The 24,903-nt window shown below is 37.9% G+C and overlaps 1 protein-coding gene across 2 annotated transcripts in view; it reads right to left on the reverse strand.

Moving 5' to 3' along the window:
- Window positions 1–24,658, reverse strand: part of TAPT1 (transmembrane anterior posterior transformation 1) — a 49,081-nt gene extending 24,423 nt beyond the window's left edge. The window contains exons 1-4 of one of the 2 annotated variants that reach the window (XM_057426636.1): window positions 24,366–24,658; window positions 18,404–18,534; window positions 14,101–14,219; window positions 1,111–1,273 (exon numbers count right to left, since the gene is read on the reverse strand). In XM_057426636.1, the coding sequence (XP_057282619.1) occupies window positions 1,111–1,273; window positions 14,101–14,219; window positions 18,404–18,534; window positions 24,366–24,606 (654 nt within the window). In that variant the 5' untranslated portion in view covers window positions 24,607–24,658. Of the gene's footprint in view, window positions 1–1,110; window positions 1,274–9,816; window positions 9,884–14,100; window positions 14,220–18,403; window positions 18,535–24,365 lie in introns of those variants that run through there. The other variant, XM_057426637.1, reaches the window with a different exon arrangement.
- Window positions 24,659–24,903: the final 245 nt, after the last annotated feature.

Below are 24,903 nucleotides of genomic sequence, written 5' to 3' on the forward strand. Positions count from 1 at the left end.
GGGCTGGAAGGGACTTTAAAGATCATCTAGTTCCAACCCATATATATGGATGAAAATACACACGACTAAAATTCACATAGTAATTAAGTGCTAATTTAGTATTCATCCACGTTTTTCAGCAAACCTAAAACCAAAGGTAATGCAACCCTAAGAATAAACAACTGAGGTGACTTGTATGATATTTATTTCACTTAGGATAATGAAGTGCATTCCTTTTGCAATATTTTCATATTTTAAAGAACAAAGATCTTCAGACAAAATTTTCAGATTTTGCACAAAGCATACCCTCATTTTAGCAATCTTCAAACAAAAGGTACAGCAAGGATTAATATTATTCAGACATCCTAGAATCCTAGCAGAGTAACTCTCTTGTACAAAGCTCTGATTTAAGAGGCTGTACTCCTAATAGGTCCTACACATGAAGGATAGAGGTAAGACTGTAATTCTGAAAACATTATTTACTTTGTGAATCACTGAAGTACAATTAAAAATTTCATGTTGTACACTACTAACAAAACAGAAACCTTCCTCCCTTATTTCCCCTGAATTTCTCTTTATCTTACCTCCCAAACCAGAATTTCCTTTTCTTGTGTCACTATATTCACTGAAGTTACTGTTTATGTACTCAGGCCTTTGTTTGCTAGCCCAGACTGAGATGGGTTAAGCAGTAGCACGTCTTTGCAAACAATGAAGCTACACTTTCACAGTGAAGAACTAAAAAACAAATTCTACGTCTTCTACTATCTTCCTTCTCTCCTCTCTCTCAGGATATTACCACTACTTCAAATTAATAGTTTCTATTCTTCTCAATTTCAAAACCTCATTCACTCCACTTATTGCATTTCAGCTTAAAGCATTTCTTCTTTCATTTCCAGTTTTCAGTTTCCATTCAGCTCAACTGATTAATAAACTCCAGGAATTAGACAATGTGAAGCAGTATCTACAAAATTTATTTTTCATAAACTAGCCTGTTTCACTGCATCTAGGCTCAGTGAGTGCACATTTGTGAGAATGAGATGTGCCATATTCCAAGTCAAATACTGTAATACAGCATTATTTTAGATAGTTCGAGAAAAAGCATGCTTGATATTCTGATGCCAACATTCTTACCTCAAGCATGTTGTAGATGATGTAGAGCTTTATGACAGACTGTCCCCTTATCAGATGGTACATCATAGAGTAGTCCACATAGTGCATCATGAAGTAGCAGATGACCAATATAACTCCCTTGAGAATGTCACATACCTGAGCAGGTTGTAGCAAACGTCTATCACTGAAATACAAAGGGCAAAAAGTTCCACTAAATGTCATATACTCAAAAGATACAAATGCTACCAAGTTAGTAGGAATTTACACAACCTGTTAATCACAGATATATTTTAAAGTAGTTTATTATTGCTCCTTCCACTGCTCCTCACTCACTATAACCATCACATACATTTACAGATCACACTCCTGAACACATTTGATTAAAATACTGTATTTGCTGGGCAAGAACTCCTATTTCTAAAGAACCTTCCACATGCATGCCCTGTGATTTTAATTTACCTTCCCTCTTCCAGCCAATTTTGCTTATCATTTTGAATTCATCAGTTACAGAAATTGTATTTGCTATAACCAAAAGAAAAATAAATGCAGCAGTCATCTTCAATTTCACTATGACAAACCGGATGCTGAGGAACAGGTTCTAAATGCAATTCAATATCTTCTTTTAGCTCTAAGCTCTGCAGCAATAAATGCAAACAATTTGACATTAGAGCTTGAGTCTGATCTTGAACCAATCAATGCAGAAATTTTCTATCTGTAATTCCACAAGTAACCCAGAAGACTAAATGAGTCATTATACAATTTCATCCTATAAGCTAAAGCTACAGGAAGAAAATAGCTTTACTTCAATTGCCACACTAGCAGCCATAAACATAATGACATTGCTAGGCAGTATCTACTTGTCTATTTACTTAGTTTAATATTAACAGGATTCAAAGCATTTAAGAAGTCTTCAAATTAAATCACAAGGTTATTTGAGAATTTAATGTAAAAAAAATGGACAAGTATTTCCATTACACATTTAATACACACTGAAAGGCTTTTGCAGAAGTTATCATTTTAGGGAGGTCAGAACTAATTAACAGAATGCAAGTTATGAATTTTCATTTGCTGTATTCTTAAATCACGAGGTTATCCAGAGATTAGACAGTGCTCCCATAAACTGGTAACACATTTAGAAAGAAAAAAATAAAGTTGATAAAAATTCATGCTATTTTTAAAAAACATCCAAACAATACTCATGACCTTTGGGACTCAAGACATTTTACAGACCTGGCAGACAAGTCAAAAACCCCAGCTACCTGACTCATTCTATTTAAGTACAACATCTGAGCTACAGCGTTTTACTTCAGGTATCTTTGCTGCCTTCCATTCAAAAGAAAGGAGCCCTGAAGACAGTATTCCTGCATTGTAACACTTGTGGACCACACAGTGTCATTCCACAATGAGCAAATCATGCTCATTCTAGGAGTATGAGTGAGATCACGCTCATTCTAGGAGTGAGATCATGCTCATTCTAGGAGTATGAGAACATCTCCAGAGCTCTCAGATTTACAGAGAGCAACTGCTCCTTGTATTATATATTTTTTTTAATGCATAATCTGTGTTAACATTAATTATATTCCAAATAATAGAATTCAACCTGTTCCAGCGCATCTGAACTGCTTACAAGTGGCTTTTTCACCCTAAGAGACATCTTCTTGCTCTCACAAGTCAGTAACAGCAACCACACCACATTTTATTTCAGACTAAGTCCTTGACAAAAAGCCTTGGTGACTTTTCTCTCCATCGTCTGTCCCAACCCCCCCAAATTGAGTTGTAACTAAAAACACCAATTAAAAAAATTAAAGTATCCATTTTCCAGCACATCCCTTATTTGCCTGCTGCTTAAAGAACCTATGACTACGTCCTTGCATGACACACGCAAAAATGCCTTCTCTAACCTGCAAAATTGCATCTAGAAAGGTTAGTGCCCTATTTAACTACATCTCACTTAAAGGATTATACTTAAATATGTTAGCATATATTGGAACATTTATAGGATTTAAGCAAGCCCACGATTATGATTACCAGTCATATGCTGAGTAATGCGGCATGTTCCTTTTACTCCAACCTACTTCAATTTTGGAAGTGTACTCAGAATCATTTCAGTGTTAAGTCCCCCAGTCAACACTCATAGTGAACAATATAGATTGGGATAAAGTGATAAAAGTGTTATTACTTCACAACAGTAGTGCCAGGTCTTAGCATTTGAAAGAGAATCAAATTTTGTTACTCAGAAAGTTAGCATCTTCATTTTTCCAACCAACACCTACCTTATTGTTAAAGACAAAATATTCAAAAGATCTGTTTTTAAAGTTTGGCAGGATACCAATTTGTATGAGGGGACGGTCTCTTGCTGAAATGCACTAGTAAGCAGAATCTGTTTATGAAGTTTCTGAAACAGTCCAGAAAGATTCACCCAGGAAAATCCTTTGATGTTATCATGCTAAAGATTTTCTGGCTCACAAGTAGCATCAAAGATGCTCAACCACCAGTAGTCACAAACCTCTGTTACTCTGTACTGTTAACCCTATCACGCTTCTGCTTGTGTTGATTTTCATCAGTATGACTTCACTCACTTAAGTAAAATCAACTCATAAGAAGCTACTGTAAAAGCAGATAACCATCACAGGGGAATACAAACTCTAAGAACAGACTACACACAATCAAAAGCACACTGCTCTTGTAAAGGTACTCTCAACTCTGAAAACAAACTCATGAGAACAATGCCATATGAAGGTGTATCCAAACTTGCACACAGCACCCTATACACTGTAAAGATGAAGGTATTCTGAGAATGTGCTGCTTCCAGAACAAACTGGATATCACTACAATTCAATTCAAAGGCTGCTCAAATGGATCAGATCAACGACACTTGACTGCTATGCCTTACAGAAATTAAGCTTTTGTAGAATAGAATATGTTCAAATTATGTTTTTCAAGAATTCTACCTCTAACAGTGACTTAGATTTAGTTTCTCAGTAGTCTGTGTTATCTAGAAAAAACTGCAGTATTTTTTACTTGCGACATTTTAACTAAAAATACTCACTGTTAATGTTCTATTCAGAGTTGTACAGTAACTTCTTTTGCTTCTCATGTACATGAGAAGCAGAACCAACAATAAAACTGTGCCAACTTCTTCAAAACACATCTTTAAAAGAAATCACAAAAATATCCTCACAGTTTCAATCTACTCAGCTTGATGACAGAAGAGCTGTCAGCATCTCTTAACCCCTAGTAAATATAAGGGATTACTGCAAAGGCTGAGTACATAAAACTGCTTTATAGAAAGTAGAAAGAATATCCTAGCACTTAAAATGTATTCTAGTACTCTTTCACTGTACACTAAAAAAGACCCCTTCATATTGACTAGCAAGTAATCTATGGTCTACAAATAACATATTTCTGATTGAGGGAGATTAACCATGACTACTGCATAAAACCACAAAAGCACTTTCACTGCAGCAAAATCCTTTTTTGCCCTGGCTAATAACATTTACAAAAGGATTTTGAGGTGTGGCTGTGAATATAATATGGAACAGGAATAATTATTTCCTAGAAAGACAAGGAAATCAAGTAAATGGATTAAGTCTAATGATTTGTCATCTTTTGGCAAATACACAGAACTAACTGCAAAGCCTGCAGTTATAAAATAATGTAGTCAGCATTCAGTGAGAACTTAACATTGCAGTTTTAGTACATGATCAGGCTCACATTGTTTCAATCTGTATTTGTCACAAATCATTCCTACCATAACTGTTTAATACATATAAACACACAGAGGCCGATATGATTTTATGCCTGCCAAGAACTCTCAGCCCATTCATGACACAAATCACATTTTCTGCATTCATTTCTTTGTCTGTTTCTACTTATTGTCTCCAATAACTACACAGTGCCAACACTGGAAAGTACTTTCAGAACCATCTTGAGCACTAAGTAATGAGACATCATGCTTAATATCACATACCAATTCATAATGCTGAACCCACCATCAACACCATGCATACTACAGAATGTCAAAAAAAGCTGGTATCAGCCAAGCTATGACAACTATACAAAGGTCAAGAAACAAACAAGAAATACAGCATAGTGCTGATAATACTTTCAATATCTCATTTGAAATTAGGGAGCCAAGAGGTAAAAACTAGACAGTACTGAGCTACTGTGATAGCTGACAGTATGATACTGTACAACTCTAGAAACCACTGAACAGAGATAAGAGAAGTTGAAACAGCTTAGCTCATTTCAAAAGACTTTGTATTTTTGCAGTTGTGCATGAAGTATGACAGAATTCAGAGAGAAAGATTTCACATGAAAATTAATTTTTTTTATGAGCAAGAAAAGAACATCAACGAACGTAACCATCTTATTTTGTATTGAATCATTTCAGTTACAGAAAAGCAAGCAGCAGAATCTTTCTATAGAAATCAGTTGCTCTCTTCCTTCAAAGCTACCCCAGACATGCAGAGATGCTGCAGGAGTGAATTAAATATTAATACTTTCCCAGCTTTAGTGAACTCTGCTCTTAGAAGATAGTATCATGAGAGCCTTTGTGCAAGATGCAGCTTCTTTAATATCCTACTGGATTCCAGAAATAATATTATGTGAATTGTTTCACAATTTGGCTGATTACATAGCTGAATAATAATTTAAATTACAACTTTCACATCTCAAACCAGTAAATACGCAGATTCAGGGCATATGGACTGTCATTCAGATGGGCCTTATTAAGATACACAATTTCTGTGTTTTCACCTAATTATTTTCTAGCATATTTCCATTATTACTTCAGACACTTTTGCTACAAGTCATGCTCTCCAAAATGCTCTTTACTGAATCTGACAAGTGGTTTCATTACGCTAAGCCTTGAGTTCCCACATTCAGCTGTACAGACTAGATTACCAAGGAATCAAATTTTTAAATTAAACTTCTTCAAAGTATGTCAATAATAAAGAGCAAGGCTTTTCCATTCTATTATTCACTACATAAAATCTTGTATCGCTTTACTATTACTATCACTGAATACACTAAGCTGTTTAAACATGAGATGATCCTTCAATCTGTGTGAATTCAAAGTGAAAATCAAGCACTCCTCTGCAGATAAACTCTCTTACACTGAGACACTAATTAGCAAATTAAGACAACACAGAAAATACACACAGGGATTTCAATATTCTACAGTATAAACAAGGCATTCAAACTCCTCAGCCTTTGGGTATCCTTTACCATTACACCTACTAATGGATACAAAATCTCCACTGAACTCAGTTACTGTGTCCAAATAATACATATTTCACAAATGCACACTTAAGTGGATATATGAGCTTATTATTCACTTTAAGTGATGTGCACACCTTACTACTATACCACTCTATTCTACCACACCATGCTTCTGTTTCAGCCCAGCCAATTAACAAAAGAAGCATGTCAAGCTCAATACTTATCACACGGTGTTTGAGGCAGTTGAAACTACAGCAGAATTTATACAGTACACTGACATCAACCAAGGACTAGGAATTCAGAAAACCAGTCTGTTACAGAAAATAGTTACTTTTCCTAACACAATTCAAAAGCTCAAGGTTTAATACTCATCCTTCAAATTTTCCAGTTTATGGTTTGCCCACCTTGAGATGCATTTAGGAAGCGTGAATCCAAGTCCTTCCTCTGTTTAGAAAACTACTGGATCTGCGTACATTCTCCCCCTTTGCTGAAAACAAGCAACTTCCCTTATAAACAGTTAGGAAGAATTTGCTACTCTATAAAATTAAATTCAACTACTATCAGAATACTACCAAATATTCTGGGTATCCACAAATTAGTCCTACAGATTTAGGAACAAGGAAAAAGAAAAACGTAAATTTTTTTAATGATTACTTTTGATATCTGTAAGAAAATCCACTGGTACAAAACGAAGTCAAACTTATTTCAAGGTATACGTAAAACAGCTACCCAGTGAAGAAAAACTGGGTGTGGAAAAACACTGTTCATCAAAAGCAACTTCCTTAGACAAACGTAAGTTTAAGAAACTAGCTCCTGACTGTCATTTTCAAGGTATGTCTATTTGGATCATGACCTTTCAAGTATGTTATCATATTTCATAAAGTAATGAGTTCTGTCTCCATGTTCTGATTGAAAAAACATTAGGTTCAATCTTTCATAAGGGCTGTGACCATACAAATGGTCATACTACCAATATATAATGTTTGCGAGAGTTTCAACTGAAAAGCATGTTGGATTTCACAGTATCTTTCTTTTAAGTTATTAAAGAAGAAAAACAGCTCAAGAGTTTGAGTGTATTGGCATTTGGCATTGGCTCCTACCCCAGCAATCCCTTTTTCATTCCAGCAGCTGTACAATTGCAGTTACTCAGCATTAAGTAGAGCATTATTAAAAATAAATCGCAGTTTATTGATATTTGGCTTTAAGATATTACAAGTCACAAGTAGCTAATGAATAAGTTTGCTTAAGTGGCTGACTTCTGAAAAGAACAAAATCAGGTGTTAAATATTTTAATAAGCCTTCCTTACGGTTAAGTCATTTGGAACATAAAATGCATCCCAGGACAAACTGTAATTTGCTCTTGCTGTATAAAAAAAAAAAAGGGTCTAAACACCTCTCAGTACAGCTGTTTATGGTATGCTTTTCAGCACTGTCACTGAAAAATGAACAATATTTTAACTTGTATATTGGGTACAAAGTAATCAGTAGACAAGTATACCTGAGCTTAATTCCTCTGACAGCCAATGCATAAGCACTCTGCATGTATTATTTAAAACTCTAATATCAATAATATTAAAACTTAACTGCACAGATTGTCACATGCTATCATATGGCTACTTTTCTTTTTGTCTTCCAGGCTTTCTGATCCCTTCTAGTCTGATTACATATGGTTTTCCAGTCACCTTGTAAAGTTTGGCTTTTGATGCTTTTTTTTTTTTTCTCTCCAAACCAACAAGAATTCAATGTATTTTTCTTGTTTAAGTTTACAGTTGGCTGAATTTTCAATTGGCCCCTTTAGTACAGTCTCATCCAAATAATTCAGATTACCATAAATAATTACTCCCTCATAGGTGGCACTAAATTTCCAATACTGATCTCACAGATACAGTAATCTAAAGATACCAATGTATTATTGCAAAAATGCTTTAGGGGGATATTTTAATCTTAAAATAATTAACCACCTGCATACATATACATCTATAAACTCTTAAAAGTATTACTTCTATAAATGTTATTGTACTTACACAATTAAAAACCCCCTTTCATTATATAGATTTATTGTTCAGCTAATAATCCACTGAAGAAAAGCTTTAGCACTGAGGTTACAAGCTTGAGCAAGAATTTTACAGCAAACCTTTTCTAACTGTATTATTAACACTCTGAAATAGAAAGCCATTGAGACTTACATTAATTAGTAATATATTTCAGCTACTGAAATGGTGGTCTAGTTAAAGTTCTGTTTGGATATCTTCTCTATTTTCACATTACAGATACTTGTATGGAAACTGAACTGTGGTATTCTGGTTTACATGTAGACCGTTGTATGTAATCTTGATCAAACTCTTTCAATGTAGCCTTCATTAATGAACAGCTGTATTATAAATTTCTAATCTTATATGAAGCATTAACAAGAACAACCAGATCAACACGTAAGGGAAAATTTTCCTGTTAGCATAGCAAATAAAGGTGTCAGGGAAAATAAAACCCAAGCCACGTTTGTCTGCAGGGCATACACCAAGAATTTTCAAAATGTGCAGAGTGATTCATTGGACATATTTTCCTACAAATATGCTCCACTTTGAAGTTAAGTTTGGCTTCCAGAAGAAGCTTTTTAATCAAAATAGCTTTATTTTGATCAATCCAATTCAATACTTTAAGAGAGATATGTATATATGCTGGGCTTAACTGTTATAAAACTGAGATATACAGATTAAGGGATGATAAAAATGTCCCAAATGAAGAATTCTAAGATACAAAGAGCTGAGTTTGCCAAGGTTTCAATTGGCATTTCATTTCTCAGACAATAAAAATCCTCTACATGCACACACCACAGCACGAGACCATGCTAAGAATGAAACAAAACCAACCTTGCTGTTACGCCCGGATGAAAGCTGTCTCAAAATAAATAAAAAAAAATTGAGGTTTCAAATAAGTGACAATTAAAACAAGCCTCCATTAAGCTTTTATTTTTTTCATAACAGTATCAGCTATAACTGAAGTCAGTAAATAAAATACAGCATCTTATCATATGTTCATTATGCAGAGAATCAAGTCTAATACTAAGACACTCGCAATGAACTTGAAGAATTCCCCAAAATTTACATTAAGCATTAAAAAACCTGCTTGAAGAACACACAAAAATATAATTATGAACCTGACTGAAACATTGCTTAGAATAAACGTAAAAAAAGCTTAAGGCATTACAGCAGGGGCTATAGCTTTTCCAAGACATCGTATTTTAAATTGGGCTTAACTGGTCTGCAGGCACTCTATGTAAAAAACGTTTAAAATCTATTAAAATCACAACTTATTTCCACAGTGATGCAGTTCCAAGTGAAAATACACCTATCATAAACAACACTGAATGAATGTGTGTTGGTTTCTCCTTTGAAATACCTTGGCTAATTTAGCTATACCACTCATTTGTAGTCAGTCTTTTTACTGATTGCATGTGCGAATTTGGCTGACAGCACAGAAGGAAAAAGAAAATCAGGATTTACTCACCAAGGAGGAATCCCTGTGACACCACATTCCATCCTATAAAGGAAGTGAAAGTGCTCTTCCCTTCGGTCTGATTTACAAGAAAGAAAGAAAGAGAAGTTTGTAATGTTGCTACACTATGCACTGTTATGGAAAGGAGAAAGGAGTACTTGATCTGAGAGTTTACTACAGAAAATACTGAATGTACCTGCCTTTTTTTGCTTGGTAGAAAGCCAGACGTTTTGGTGGACAGATGCACTACTTTCTCCATGAACTTAACCAGACAATAGGAAGTTTATGTATTTAACAACTAAAGCCCTCAGCAAAAAGTGTGCAACAAAGTTTCAGATTTATTTAATAACCTGATAATATGAACAAAGAAATAATGTCTGTAATAGAGTGCCAGTATATCTGTTTATTTTGATTTGTCTGGGTTTTGTTGTTGGGGGTTGGGAGTGGGTTTTGATTGGTTTATTTGTTTTATCCCTGATACGCTTTCTTCCTACAGTTTCTTTCTTGAAATAATGCTATTCTTATTTCCTACTGAAAAGCTTAAATCTATGACTTCACAGGAGGGTGATGGGAATTTTAAGAGGTATATATAATACAACTGAAGTTAATGATGTTATTGCTGGCAGGACCTAAATTCACTTTAACGGAGAAGAGAGTGGAGTAAAACAGAAAATATTTATAGTCTGTATTTATTTCTACATGGAAGAAAGGTAAAGATCTTGTCAATCAATCTTCACATACAAGAAAGTTCATAATCTACTTGTGTATTTCCTTCAGAAAACCAGAATGTGGAGGGAAGGAAAAGAAGTCTTACTTTCCGTCACAATTCCTTACTTGCTTTGTGGAGAAGATGAACAATATCTTTAAGTGTAATTAAACTGAAAGGCCCATCAGAGTTTCACTAACATACAATTTCAGTCTTCATATAGTGGTGTTTTTCAAATAATACAGAAGAGCTTTTCCCCATTCCCACAAGAGCTTTTATTGGTGTGCAACATATTTCCAAGAACAACAAGAAATTAGCATTTTAAAAGTGTTTGCAAAGAAGCAGAGATATTAATCTGCACAGAACATCTGCATCCGAGGTACTAATAAAAAGATGTGTCTGAACTGCAGAAGGAAACCCTACCTTTCAGCAACAGGTAGGGTTAGTTTTAGGTACCTGTCATCAAGGACTGTAATTCTGAGGAGAATTCCACCAAGTCCACTTATCTCTCTACCTTAGATTTGTTGTTAGAGCAACATATGTGCTTTTATGATGTCAAAGAATAGTTTAATAAGATGAGAGTAATTCAGAAGATTCAAAAAGAATAATTCAGAAAAACTCCTCTCCATGACTTGGAATACATCAGAGCTGGGTTAATTTTTTTTTCCTGTAATTTCAGAAGATGTCGTTTAATTTTGTGAAGTGTTGTTAATTATTAAGAGCACCCTGCTATTTACAGAGCATAGCAGTAATGTAGCTGCACCTGCCAAAACCATCACAATGTGATGATTCAGCTTCTGCCAGTTTGACCACAGCGATTTAACCAGCAGTTTAGTTTACATAATGACAGAATCTTGGATTCTTCTGACTGAAGTTTTCGAAGTTTTATGGTCTCTCTAAAATAGCTATGTTAACACCAATACAGCTCTGACAAATACACTGAACCACATTTACTCAAACAGAAAGATCAAGTGATGAGGAATGACAACTACGCAGTCAAACTGAAGCACTTATACTGTCTAGGCAGCATAAGGAAACAAATTTCTTTAAGATACATTACTCTTAGTTCTCTTTCAAAACTCTGTAAAATGGAATATTAAAACATGAGGAAGAAGCTATGAAGCACTCCCGCTACATTTAAGTACTGCACACAGTACCATTGACAGGAACTAGTCCATCAAACATGGAACATGGTTTTATTGTTTTTAAAAAAATAATGGGTAATATAATCTTTTTCTACACTGACAAGAGCAGCTATTATGAGGAAATAAACAAACTGAAGAGTAAACTGGAAGGAAGATGGAACACTCACTGCTCAGTAACTTCACTGAGATGTTGAGAAAAAAAAAGTCAAGATGAAGGGAGGAGCACTTTTATTTACTACACAGAATGGAATATGATGTTGCAGGTTCAAGTAACAACTAGTCATGTTTCTCAACATTTACTTGACATCTGTGAGAAAAAGCAAGCTAAAAGATAAACAGCCACCTGCTTTGTAAGTACCTTTTGTAATTACAGACGTTTTAGGTCTTGAAATCTATTTTGTTAGATAAAACTCAATTTCCTGAGTGAGAAGAAAATACCAGATCTTTTTTGCCTGAAGAAATCAAATCAGCATAACTAGAAAAACAACAAAAATTCCATCCCAAAATCAAAATGCAGGCACTGAATATTCAGAAATAAGAATCATCATATCTGAAAAAGTTCCAGTACGTACTATAAATATGAATTGTGAACCTTTGAGTAAAAGTCATCAATTTTAAAACATAAATGAATTAGACAAAGCCTCGAGTATTGAACAAGTAATGAGATTCTAAGGAAATAAAGTCCATAAACCTTTGAGGAAACTGTAACAAACAAAATTGCTTCAGGAGTTGTTACATAAACAAAGCTTTATTCACTCAAGATAATTCACTTTCACTGCATCTTACCTGATAACACTTTAAAGTTAATATAACCAAGTTGAATTGATCAAACTGGATTCTATCCTGCATCACACAGTAATAATTCTATCAAGCTAGCAGATTAAGTTTTAATATTGCAGGTGTGTGTACATACAGATACACACGTGTGAGTGTATATGGTATGTTCCATGTCACTTTCTTCAGTATATTTAACAATACCCCAAAACAGCAACTGGTCCTTCAAATTTTCAATCTTACTTCAGAAGAGCAGAAAACTTGTCAAAAAGCAAAGCTGAGTTTATAAACAAGGAAGAACATTTTTTAAACAAGAAAAAAATAGTAAGATCCAAGTGATTTCTTAAAATCCGTTATATATTCCTGAATTTTATTATTCTAGCAATAGTACCTTTATGATATTAACAAATAGGCACATAATTTGACCTGTCAGGAGGCTAAAACTAAATAGCTGCCATAGTTTTTATTCAGCTAGGAAAACTCTCAACATAATGAAAGACTGAGATTCAGCTCTAAGGTAACAGCACAATAAAATATTACACTGCCATCTAGTGCCTATGTTAAGCGCCACCGAAGTACAAACATTTCCAATTAAAACTAGTCTTTAAAATATTATTTCTTTTGCAACTAGACTCGCATTTGCTTTAATCAGAACATACATTCTGAACTACACATCTAAAAGCACTTCACATATTAAAAAAATATTAATAATGCAAATATGAGCAACCACCAAAAAATAATCAGCTACCATACATCAAGTTTGGAGCGATAATGAAAACCCGTAAGTCCGTATTTATTCAAGGAAAAGTTACAACATTGATACAAATAATCCCTTTATTTTAGGCCACACTTCAGACTTACATAACCAGTTTTACCATGAAGTCCCAACTTTTAGAACAGAAACCAGTTCTATCCAATTTTTGATGCCTACACCAGAAAGGCAAACCAAAAATCCTATGAATTAGCAACAACTTCCTCAAATTGATCTGAACAAAAAAGCAAGGCATTAAGATCTAAAATGTCTTAACATTATTCCAAGTAGTTAGTCCCATCTGATTACTGTCTTAAGAGTCTTTGAAAGAAAGAAAACAACACATTTTATTCAGGGGTTCTTTGGGCAAAGTTTACCATGCAGATAAGGAAAACTGTTGTAAAGAACCAAAACAAAACAACAACAACAAAAAACCCCAAACACCCAAACAAAAAAAAAACAAACACACACACCCCCAAGGAAAAAACCAACCAACCAACCAACCAAAACCAAACAAAAAATCCAAACTTCTGTTTCAGTATCAAAGAGCCTATCAAAAAACATGAGCCAAGCCATTAATTCCAATCTAAGGGATCTTGAAACTGTTCAGATACATGTTGGTTAAAAGAACAAAACTACAGGATAAGCTTAGACCTCCGTCCTTTACTAACCTGAATATGCCTAAGTGCTGCTGTTATCAAACTGTTGTGTCTGAAGAAAATAACCATGACAGTTAGTGACTGCTGGCAAAGCTTACAGATCCCACCTACAAACACCTTTGTTTTGGTTAGATTAGACCAAAACTTCTGTTTCACAGTGGAAGAAGTCATTAGTAGTTTAAACAGCACTGAAGGCTGTAAAATTAAATACAAATAAACATTATTTAAGGGTATCAACACCTTTCTCTTGAATCAACTTACCGTAAGCCATAGCAAGGCAAAGTGATGAACCGGAACATTGCCAGAAAAACTCTCAAAGGAAGCAGGGTGAATACATAAAGAAAAGCATCCAGGCACAAAAAGATTCCAAAAAACATCAACTAAATTACAAAAATAAAACAAAAGTATGTTAGTAGTTTATAAAGAATTGTATGATTTTATGAAAATTACATTTACATAAGACTAACCAAATAAGCACAATACTCTCACTTGTTCAATCTCCTGAAGTGTAACAAAAATAAAATGCTATGCACTTGGAAGACTATTCAGCAAAAATTCCGCATCACAACATCCAAGCAGCAAAGGCTTTTCCAGACTTCCATGGCTCACTGAACTCAGTCTTTACTGGATAGATGAATTACGTGTGGATATAACTGTAGTTCATCTTCCAATGGTGACCTTCCTCTAAGGTTGAAAAAGTTAATGTTTTTAACCTTGGAGGTTGTGGTATGTGTCAAGTAGAGCTGTGTGTACACGTGCACAACCATTTTCTGTCTACCTCCTTTTTAATATGCTTTTCTTTTTCTTACCTTGTTAATTCCCTATTGCACAGTTAATTACCAGATATGGTAATTTTCCTTCAGAAAACATCTTTTTCATACAAAGAGTATAAAATACAAAGAGGTAAACTTCCAGTTGCCCTCAGTTTAAATGCTTTATCCTTAATTTACAGGAACAGTTAAAGCCATTTTATTACAGCCATGAGCCAAGCAATTCTGTCATAAGTAAACTAGACCTAAACTCTGCCATTAGAAATCTCTTAATTAGCAAGCTCTTGTATACCACTCTCCCCATGAGTTTCCTTCCTCATCTGCCTTTTGAATTTATCTAAGGTTTACACGAATGAGACTCTAGACATAGGCTTCTACACTTCTGTCAGACCAGTAGCTAGTTTTTTTTCCTGCAAGGAAATCATTGGCTACACAATTAAGACTAGCAGCCTCTAAGCAGGCCTATACATCCACAACCAATATGCATTTAAAGTTTTTATGTATTGCTGATGGGAAAAACAGACACCAGTTTGGGGGCTGGGGAAGGGGAGAGGTAAACCAAAGGACAAGCAAATTACTTTTAACTCCCACAATCTGTTTGCCTTTCAAAGTACCTTCTTTGTCAGATTGAGCAACAGCCAGTTCAATGTCCAATGAGCTAGTATCACTGAGATGTACCTTTCTCTCATTCATGCATCCCTGTAACTTTGAAAGCAATCCTACAGAATATGCTCTAGTACATCTATCTGCAAGTGACTGATGACTGACTCAGGTCTAAGAGCACAGCTGTCATTTTTGAATTGTTGCCTTCCCTTATTATTTATTAATATTCCCCATATTATTTCTACCAATTCTGCAGTCTGTACTTCAGTATCACACCGTGACATTAAGGTCTTCTTTCCCCCTGACACCAACTCATTCACCTCTACCACTGTTTTCTAAGATCTCAGGAGAGGGTTATCAATAAAAATTATCAGGAGTGGTGGTTACAAATAATGGATGAATTTATCCACTGCATTTTAATATGCCATTAAGTTACCCATTTCTTTGCTAACTTTTAAACCAAGTGCTGAATATCCAACCACTGAGGATGACTGGAGCTGAACATGTATCTTCCTTTTTTTAACTCCTTAACCCAAGCAAAATTGAAAGACAGCCTGTCATTTGGTTTGACTCTTTGACGGCATCTTTGTAATCCAGAAAACAACTCTGCATTTTCTTTTTGATTTAAAGAGAACTTTTGTTACTGCTTGGGCAATTACACGTTTTCACATTCTATAATCTTGCATTAATATCTGCAATTGTTTAATGTCCTCATTTTCCTAATTTTTTCACTAGACTGAACTTATACATACCTGATGAAATACAATCAGCACTGAACCTTCCCCTCATTTTGGTAAACATTTTTGCTGCTATATTCCAGATACTGAGGAGCTAACAGAAAAGCTTAATGAGCTTTTCCATCATCATAACTATTTTTTAGCACAAAAGCTCAAAGTTTAATTTTGAGATGAATTGACAAGTTTTCCCCTAAGATGGCAGAATAGGGACCACCTTTTATTTACTACAAATAACCTATTACATTGAAGAACTTTCACTGAAACTGCACAAAAAGTTTGAGCGGAAGTAGCATTTATATTGCAAATTATCTAGTTTGTCTAAATAAAAAGTATTCAGACCAATAACAAGATATTACCCTTTAAACATTACACCCCACTCTAAAAATACGTACATGCAAAAAGTGCATGCTAAAGAATATCTCCCAAGATTAGGCTCTGACAAACTTACTCCAGTTTACTCTCACTCTACCTGATTATGATTTTCATTCCTACTCTGTAATTATACTATTGGGTAGTATACAACACAAACAATTAAGAGAATTCTTCTCTTCCTTTCCTAGTGCCTCATGCTTTATTTCATTTAAGCAGACTTTGGAATCACAAAGCAAGTGATTCCTGCAAGATATGATGATTCGTACACTATTTAGTTTGCTAAATAGTGTAAATTTGTTTCCAGATTTTAATCATTGTACTTTTTCAACAAGTATGATTCGATTTGATATAGCTAGTATGTATACTAACATGGACTAAACCCATGCAAAGAAATAAAGAATTTATTTCAGAATCTCTAAAGAGACAAACATCACTTTTTAAATCCATATGCTTACTACTCAGTTTCATATTCTTTCATATTGAAAGTACAGACTGAAATATGATTTACCATGAAAAAACTATCAATTTCACCACTTACAGCATCAAGTTTATTTTTAAAAGACTGTTGGCATTGCCTGGTTCTTACACACTGAAATTTTTATTGGAAATCTATGCTGATGATCATTCAGCACAATTCCTGTGACTTGGAGAGGGCATGTAATAGTATACATAATTACAATGGAGATGATGTAAAACTGCTATAAAGTTCAACTGAGAGTCTTACCATAAGTGGAATATTCTACCATAAAGAGTAAAGTTCACAGTGAGACTGTGAAGACAACATCCATGGAGATGCCTAACTGGATCTAGTCCTGAGCAAGCTATTGTAAGTGATGCAGTTTTAAGCAAGGGCTTGGACTACATCATCTCCAGAGGTCCATCCCAATCTCATTCATTCTGTGATTTTCTGCAGTAACTGACTGGGAATTTAGTTTTATGAAACAAGGTCTCATCACAGACTAAGGATGAATTTAATGATACTGAAGGAGAAACCTGAGGGCTGCTGACGAAAGGACTCCTACTGTCCCTCCATCCATCACTGCTCTTTCATCTTTCTACCCCTACCCCAAGCTACACAGCTCCCCTTCTGCCCTTGCGTAGACTCTGGATTCTCAAGAATACTAGCCAAGCAATTCAGCTCACTATCCCAGTGAAGAACAAACCCCGAGCAAGAAAAGTGAAGCATTCACTGCCAAATTATAAGCTGGTTTAATCCTTCGAACAGTCCAGCAAGCACCATAGTTCATGCAAAACAGGCAGCATGCATAAGGCAGGACACTGAAGTGAGAAGAATTACACAGACTCTCCCTTCAGTGTAAGCTAGAGCTAAATTGATTTAGCCCTACTACGTAACTTCATCCCTAAAAGTTTTGAGAATTCTAGCTAGATTACTTTTAATGTTATCGTTACAGTGCAGCCTAGCCAAACCTTATTACAGTGCTGCCTTACTCATCATCCTTGAGCATATTCCTCTGCCTCCCAAATCAAAAAGGTTAAGACAGAATAAAATTCTCTTCTACATTACAGCAGTGGCAACAGCTCACTGCATGGCCAGAATTGTATCTAAGCTGACATAAAGGAGGAATGCTTCAGGAAGGGCTGTAGCACTGAGAAAGAGAGGGAAGATGTGTTAATTAGTTGCAAAAAGCAAAATAGAAAGCTATGAAAATTAAGTCAAAAACCTTAGCTAGAAACTGACCCATCATCATATTTTAAAGGACTGAAATCTTCCCACCCTCAAATCTTTAAAACTTTTTTTTTTTAAAATCACATCTTGCTGTAAAAAGTTTTATTTTGCTTGACTATTCCTTTAAGGATCAGTGACATCTTTGTATTTGAATTAATTTGTCATCATCTGGTCTTGAAAGTTAGCCATGCCTGCCTTTACTAATAACAGCAGCAAGCAGTAAACAGGCAAAAAACCCTGAAACAAATGCTTAAGTTACTAACACTGAAAACTAATCATTACAGATGTTTAACTTTTTTTAGTAGCAAGTCTTTGAAAAGTAAATATTTCTTCAAATAATATAATACAACAGATTTAATCTCTAAATTAAAACAAATCTTAACAGTATACTTCACCTTTTCCAGTTCTTTTGGTATTCGCATGCACGTATATACTCTCTCTCTCCGTTCTGTGTATTTTGCTTCATTGTGTTCAAGGAAGTAGCCTCTCGTTAGCTCAGCACTGATGAACCTCACCAATGAGAGATCTATATTCAGGAACACATAAGTAGAAGACATTTCAGGCATGACCTCCAAAGCATGAGAAGACAGCTATGTTTTTTTTCACTTGCTACATATTTCATCTGTATCATATCTAATCCCAAAAGTTTCAGCTGATCATAACCAGAACATCAAATAACTTGGTACAGAAGGAACCACAACAGACACAAGTCCTATGCTCTACCACATCCCTGTTGCCCCAGGGGAACAACCAAAACAAGCCAATCATCTTCCCACTTCTCTTCCCAGCCAGTTGTTTTCATCCCACTTCTCCAGAACATTACTCAAAGCAGTTACATTGGATGCAGTTATGCTGAGCTGACCTAATCTTTAATGTACTGACAGTCCTCCTAAATTTACTAAGCTCTATTTTAGACTTCTTAAAAGCTATTTCTTCTCCCAGCAATGCTAGCAACTTGCTCTTTAAAGAACTTTCTGTAAGATCAAAACATTCATGGATACACAATCCCAAGTGATTGATTCAGGGCACAAACAGTACAAGCATGCCGATCATTTCATGATCAGACCAAAGCCTTTCAAGACCAAAAAGCCATCAAGCACATACAGGTCTCCTACATTTTAATGACTATAGGTAAATAAGTCAAAGGCTGACTGACCTAAGTTTAGTCAACTCATATGGCTTCTAAAAAAGACTTTGTGTGGAGCAGTCTTGCAAAATTAAATAAAATTTGAAAATTGCAATTGTGAAAATTCAGGCTGTCAGGACAAGGATGTTGAGTTTAAGCTGTGATACTCATTGACAAAGTCTGACATTACCATCTTCTGGTAACACTTCAGAAGTGACAGAACACTACGATAAAATCCAACATTTCTGGTTACTACTGGCATTCAAAAATAGAAACTCTCAGTGTTCACACAACATTCAAAAGACGGAAATCACCTATCTAGACAGACAGATGAAAAGCTACAGATCATTTACCATGACATAAGAACACACAAATAGTAAATTCAGATTTTAGCAAAAGACTTAGTGACTACTAGGCAGGGGGGTGGATCTTGCATGGTACAATGCCTTCCGTTTTTGTGGAGGAGGAAAAGGCTGCACAACACACCCTTAGTAAAACAGACTAGATAACAGCTGTTAAGAGAGGAATGCAAGTATACATGCTGTGTGTAAAGACTTCACCCAAAACTGCCTGACAGTGGCTCCTCAATATTCATCACATTGAAAATGATGAAGAACATTAGCTGGAAGAACAGCCATAAAATTACAAATGGTTTTAAAGCAAAGAAGGAACCAGCTCAAACAGAAATATAAAGAAGCAGCAGCAGCAGGGTATGCGTATAACCTACACTGCTTTGGGTGGGGGGCACGTGTATTGTATGTGATTAGGATTCGGGGGGAAGACAAACAGGCATTTTGAAGCCTGTGATGGTGTATTAACATCCTGTGTATGTCTAATATTGTGATTTATCATGTTGCTGATACTGATCACACCTATATAATTCACTAACTGCTGGCTCATTATGTATTAGTATATCATTTATACCAGTATTTGCTTTAAACTGAATGGTTTTCCTCTGTATGAACTTGTTTTGACAGTGATTTTAATTTATATATATAATATAGATACATGTATTGCTGATCCAGTAAGCAGACCAAAACCATTGTAACACTTAATTTATCCTAAAACAAATGAGAACATGTAGTTTAATGAGTAGTAAAAACCTAATATTTATGGGTAAAGCTTCAATCAAAGTTCATTCCAGGGAAACAAGGCAGAAGTTCATTCCATTAAATCATTTACCCACACCAGTCAGTCTCATCTCTGTGCCTGGCAAAATCTTGGAGCAGATTCTCCTGGAAGGGCATGATAAGGCACATGAAAAACAACAAGGTGCTTGGTGACAGCCAGCATGGCTGCACTAAGGGGAAATTCTGCCTGACCAATTTGGTGGCCTTCTATGATGGGGCTACGGAACTGATGGACAGGGGTAGAGCAGTTGATGTCACCTACCTGGACTTGTGCAAACTGTTCGACACTGTCCCACACGACATCCTTGTCTCTAAACTGGAGAGACATCAATTTGATGGATGGACCACTAGGTGGATAAAGAACTGGCTGGATGGCTGCACACAAAGAGTTGTGGCCAATGGCTCAATGTCCAGCTGGAGACCTGTAACGAGTGGTGTCCCTCAGGGATCGGGGTTGGGACCGGTCTTGTTCAGCATCTTCATTGGTGACATGGACAGTGGGATTCGGAGGAACCCTGTGGAGAAGGACTTAGGGATGTTGGCCAATGAGAAACCTAACATGAGCTGGCAGTGTGCGCTCACAGCCCAGAAAGCCAACTGCATCCTGGGCGGCATCAAAAGGAGCATGACCAGCAGGCCTAAGGAGGTGATCCTGTCCCTCTACTCTGCTCTTGTGAGACCTCACTTGGAGTATTGTGTGCAGTTTTGGTGTCCTCAATATAAAAAGGACATGGAACTGTTGGAACAAGTCCAGAGGAGGGCCATGGGGATGATCAGGGGACTGGAGCACCTCCCGTATGAAGACAGGCTGAGAAAGTTGGGGCTGTTCAGCCTGGAGAAGAGAAGGTTGCATGGAGACCTCATAGCAGCCTTCCAGTATCTGAAGGGGGCCTACAAGGATGCAGGGTAGGGACTCTTCATTAGGGACTGCAGTGATAGGACAAGGGGTAATGGGTTCAAACTTAAACAGGGGAAGTTCAGATTGGGTATGAGTAGGAACTTCTTTACTGTAAGGGTGGTGAGGCACTGGAATGGGTTGCCCAGGGAAGTTGTGAATATTCCATCCCTGCTGGTGTTCAAGACCAGGTTGGACAGAGCCTTGGGTGACATGGTTTAGTGTGAGGTGTCCCTGCCCCCTGCCCATGGCACGGGGTTTGGAACTAGATGATCTTCAGGTCCTTTCCAACCCTAACTATTCTACTATTCTATGATTGCTCTGAAGTCTTGCAAACTTGTTTTCTAGAGTCTTCCTTTTTAATACTATCACTTGTAAGTTTTTTTGGTTTTGATTTTTTGTCCCCCCCCCCCCAGAAGGGATAACCTTAGATATAAACACACCAGTTAGCTACTCTGTTAACTGCCAAGGTGTATTTCTTCCACCTCAGATAACCAACCTGCTCTGACTTAAAGATAATGCATCTCAAAAAACTAGTTTCCTGCAAAGTAAATATGGCATATACACCACAGAGTAACTTAGTGTACCTTTACAGGTCCCTTCCAACTTGAGATATTCTAACTAAATGGTATTTTCCCCTCCTTACCCCATACAAATTGGTTCATGGGTCTATTGAAAAGCAAATGATTTTAGGTTTCTTCCACCTGGTTAGACTTTCATGCCCTTGAAATTAAGAAATGACAACTCCTCATGACCGGGGTTGATCAGTACACAAGCTCCAGACTGTGACTGCAAAACAACCTCTGCAGTGAGAGGGGGTACACTGAAGCCCACAGTTGTTCAGCCACCTCCTTTCTGAGCACTTACTGCCACTCTACATTAGCCCTATCTCTGCGTCAGCTGTGAAACAAATCAGTGGCTAGCCCTGCAGGACAAATGCAGCAAGAAGAACAGCATGAGACACCAAGGCAGGACAGAGTAATAAATCACCTGAAAAAGTTTAATTCTGCTATCAAAGCATCATTTTCTTCTAAAAGTAAGTAAACGCTTTAATTCCTACTTCAAATTCCTTCTCCACTTCAACTTTCCCCTATTTTGCAGTTTTAGATTGTGTTTAAACACTACGTTCAAACTGTTCAGACAGCAGACTCTTAATGCTTATTCTCATTTATCTCCCCACCTCAGGACAGAAAAGCACAAGCATATTCAAAACATAAAAGGCCACTAGTTCCTTCAAAGTAAGAAGATAATAATTTACCTAAGTTATACTTCGATGCATAGCTACACAAAGGATAACCATTAACCAGAAATGGAAGGGAAAATTTCTGCAAATGTGAAACGTACCGTACCTAGATACGCTTCTACTGCTGTACAATCATAACCTCAATCCTAAATGCAACTACTACAGGAACAAATTTCACTCCCCTTAATCCTAAAACCACACTTCTATCATAAAGACTCAACTAAATCAATCAAGACTAAACCAGCACAATATGGTGGGGTATTTTTATTTCCTTCTCCTCTAAACAACCACTCTGTATAGTGAAAAATCCCTTCTTCTATTGTGTAACAAACTGCTAGCACTAGATGAGCTAGAAGTTTCAGTTGCTCTACCAAGAAACCTGTTCTTCTAACGTTCTCCTGTCCTGAAGAGCCTGAGAGCACCAATGTTTTTAACTATTTCAAAGTTTATGATCAATTTCTGGAACACAGTTAGGAATTCCTGTGCATGCACACAAGTTAACAATTTCCATACTTTTAACTAAGCTATTTATTCATCTTTCAGGAACATTAGTATGCATCTTGACCACTCTTTTTTCCCCACTAAAAAGCAATTCATAACGATCAAGCCAATTCTTTACAACTATGGAAATTACCTCAGTTTCATCAACACCCCAGAACTGCAGTCAATGATACTGCATTTCCTATGACATAATACATGTCAGAAAGGGACACAGCACCTGTCAAATTTAGAAGGAAAGCCTTCAATTGGTGGCAGATTCTTCAAGTTATATCCTAATTCCTACTTTTTCTTTTCTGTATTTGGTAACACCTGTGGGATCACCTTCAAACTAACACTGCGGCAGACAGCCTGGACACCTGAACACCACTTTCAGCACTGCCCAGGTTTTCAGCAAGCAGCACAACTAAGAACATAGTGCTAATAAAGTTATTTATGATCTTACCAACACCGAATCAACCCTGTCACACAGAGTGATCATTATTACAAAAAAAAAAAAAAGGCAGGGCTTCTTTAAAAAATTACTCTGTAGATACCTAAAAAAAGCCCAGTTCAAGTGTAAATGTAAATACAGCTGCAGATGGATAGCAAAGACCATGACATTTTCCCTATTTTTCCCTATAAAGTCTTCAGTTAGTATACATTTACTTTGAAATAATCTGCACACAACTTTCAACCGTACTGTTACATACAGTAGTAGGGGCAAAGGCTCAAAGCTCGCGTATATAACAAGAACCCCTTAACACGACGACCATTGCTCGTACTTAAGAAAGTTCATCGCGCCCGCAGCTCTCCCTGCCGTGGAGCTGAGGAAATCCAGCCCCATGTGTAAGTCCCCTGCTCCTGTCAGGAACCGGTGTGCGAAGCGCCCGCTGCTCTCGCTCCTTGGCAGGTACCGACCGAACAGCCTGAGCCTCCGCTTCAGTGTATCACAGTGGGACAGGTAATGCTCATGTTAACACCTCCCAGCACGCTGCGTGACACCGAGCAGAGACCCGCGCTCCTCCTCCTGAACACGCTCGTGTGGAAAGCGGGGACACCACGAATCACGCTAAGGGGCACCAACACAGGCGAGTTCTCTGCCGAAACTTAAGGCAGGGAGAGCGGAGGCAGCACAGCCGGAGCGGAGCTCCCCGCCTGCTCGCCCGCGCTCCCGGAGCGGCCGAACGCCGCCGCTCCCGAACTCGCCAGGTCCCAGCGCACTTTTCTAAGTCGCTCGACAAAGTTCGCACAGGGCGCCCTCGGCCCTACCTCGGGCACCCATCAGGCCCTGGTCCCTCAGGCGGCCCGGCCGGCGCTGAGGAGCCAGAGCTGGCGACGCGCCCCGGAGGCACCGCCCGCCCCGGGCACCACCGCCCCGGCCATCCCGGTCTCCCGAGCGGGACAACCCTGCCTGGGGCCCTCGCTGCCCTCCACCCGCCCAGGCCTGCGGGAAGAGGCCTCTCTCCCCGCCACCGCCCCTCACCCGAGAGGCTCCGCTTCTTCTTCCTGCCCCGGTCGCTCTCGTAGAAGCCCAGCGTCTCCGCTCGCTGTTGCGGAGACAGCTGCCCCGGGCCGGGGGCGGGCGGCCACGGCTCGCTGCTCCCCCAGAGAGTTTTCGGCTCATCCCGGCAGCTCTCCTGCTGCTCCGGGCAGCCACCGCGCCGCCCATCCCCGCTGCTGCTCGGCGCGGCGGCGGAGGCAGCGGCGTCGGGAACGCCGGCCATGTTCGCCGCCAGCAGCAGCGCCGCCCGCCCCGCGCCCGCAGCCCCCGAGCCGCGCGCCGCCCCGCGCCCCTGGCGGTGACTCATAACCGTGCGACAGCGGCGCGCCACGGCCACCGCGCGACTGCCCAGCGCGCGGGGCGGGGCGGAGGCGGGCGGCGCCATTTTGGTGTGGCGCCGCCGCAGTTAACCCCGGGAGTGCCAGGGCCGCCGCTCTGCAGTGGCGCCTCAGCGCCTTCTTCTGCCCGGCTTCATAAGCGCGTTCTCGTACTGTAGATGCTGCTAGGCACAGAGAAAGAT

Source organism: Pezoporus wallicus, unplaced genomic scaffold (assembly GCF_028554395.1).
Source record: "Pezoporus wallicus isolate ANWC-B61680 ecotype Strahan unplaced genomic scaffold, APGP_CSIRO_Pwel_v1 scaffold_13239, whole genome shotgun sequence".
NCBI classification, from domain to species: domain Eukaryota; kingdom Metazoa; phylum Chordata; class Aves; order Psittaciformes; family Psittacidae; genus Pezoporus; species Pezoporus wallicus.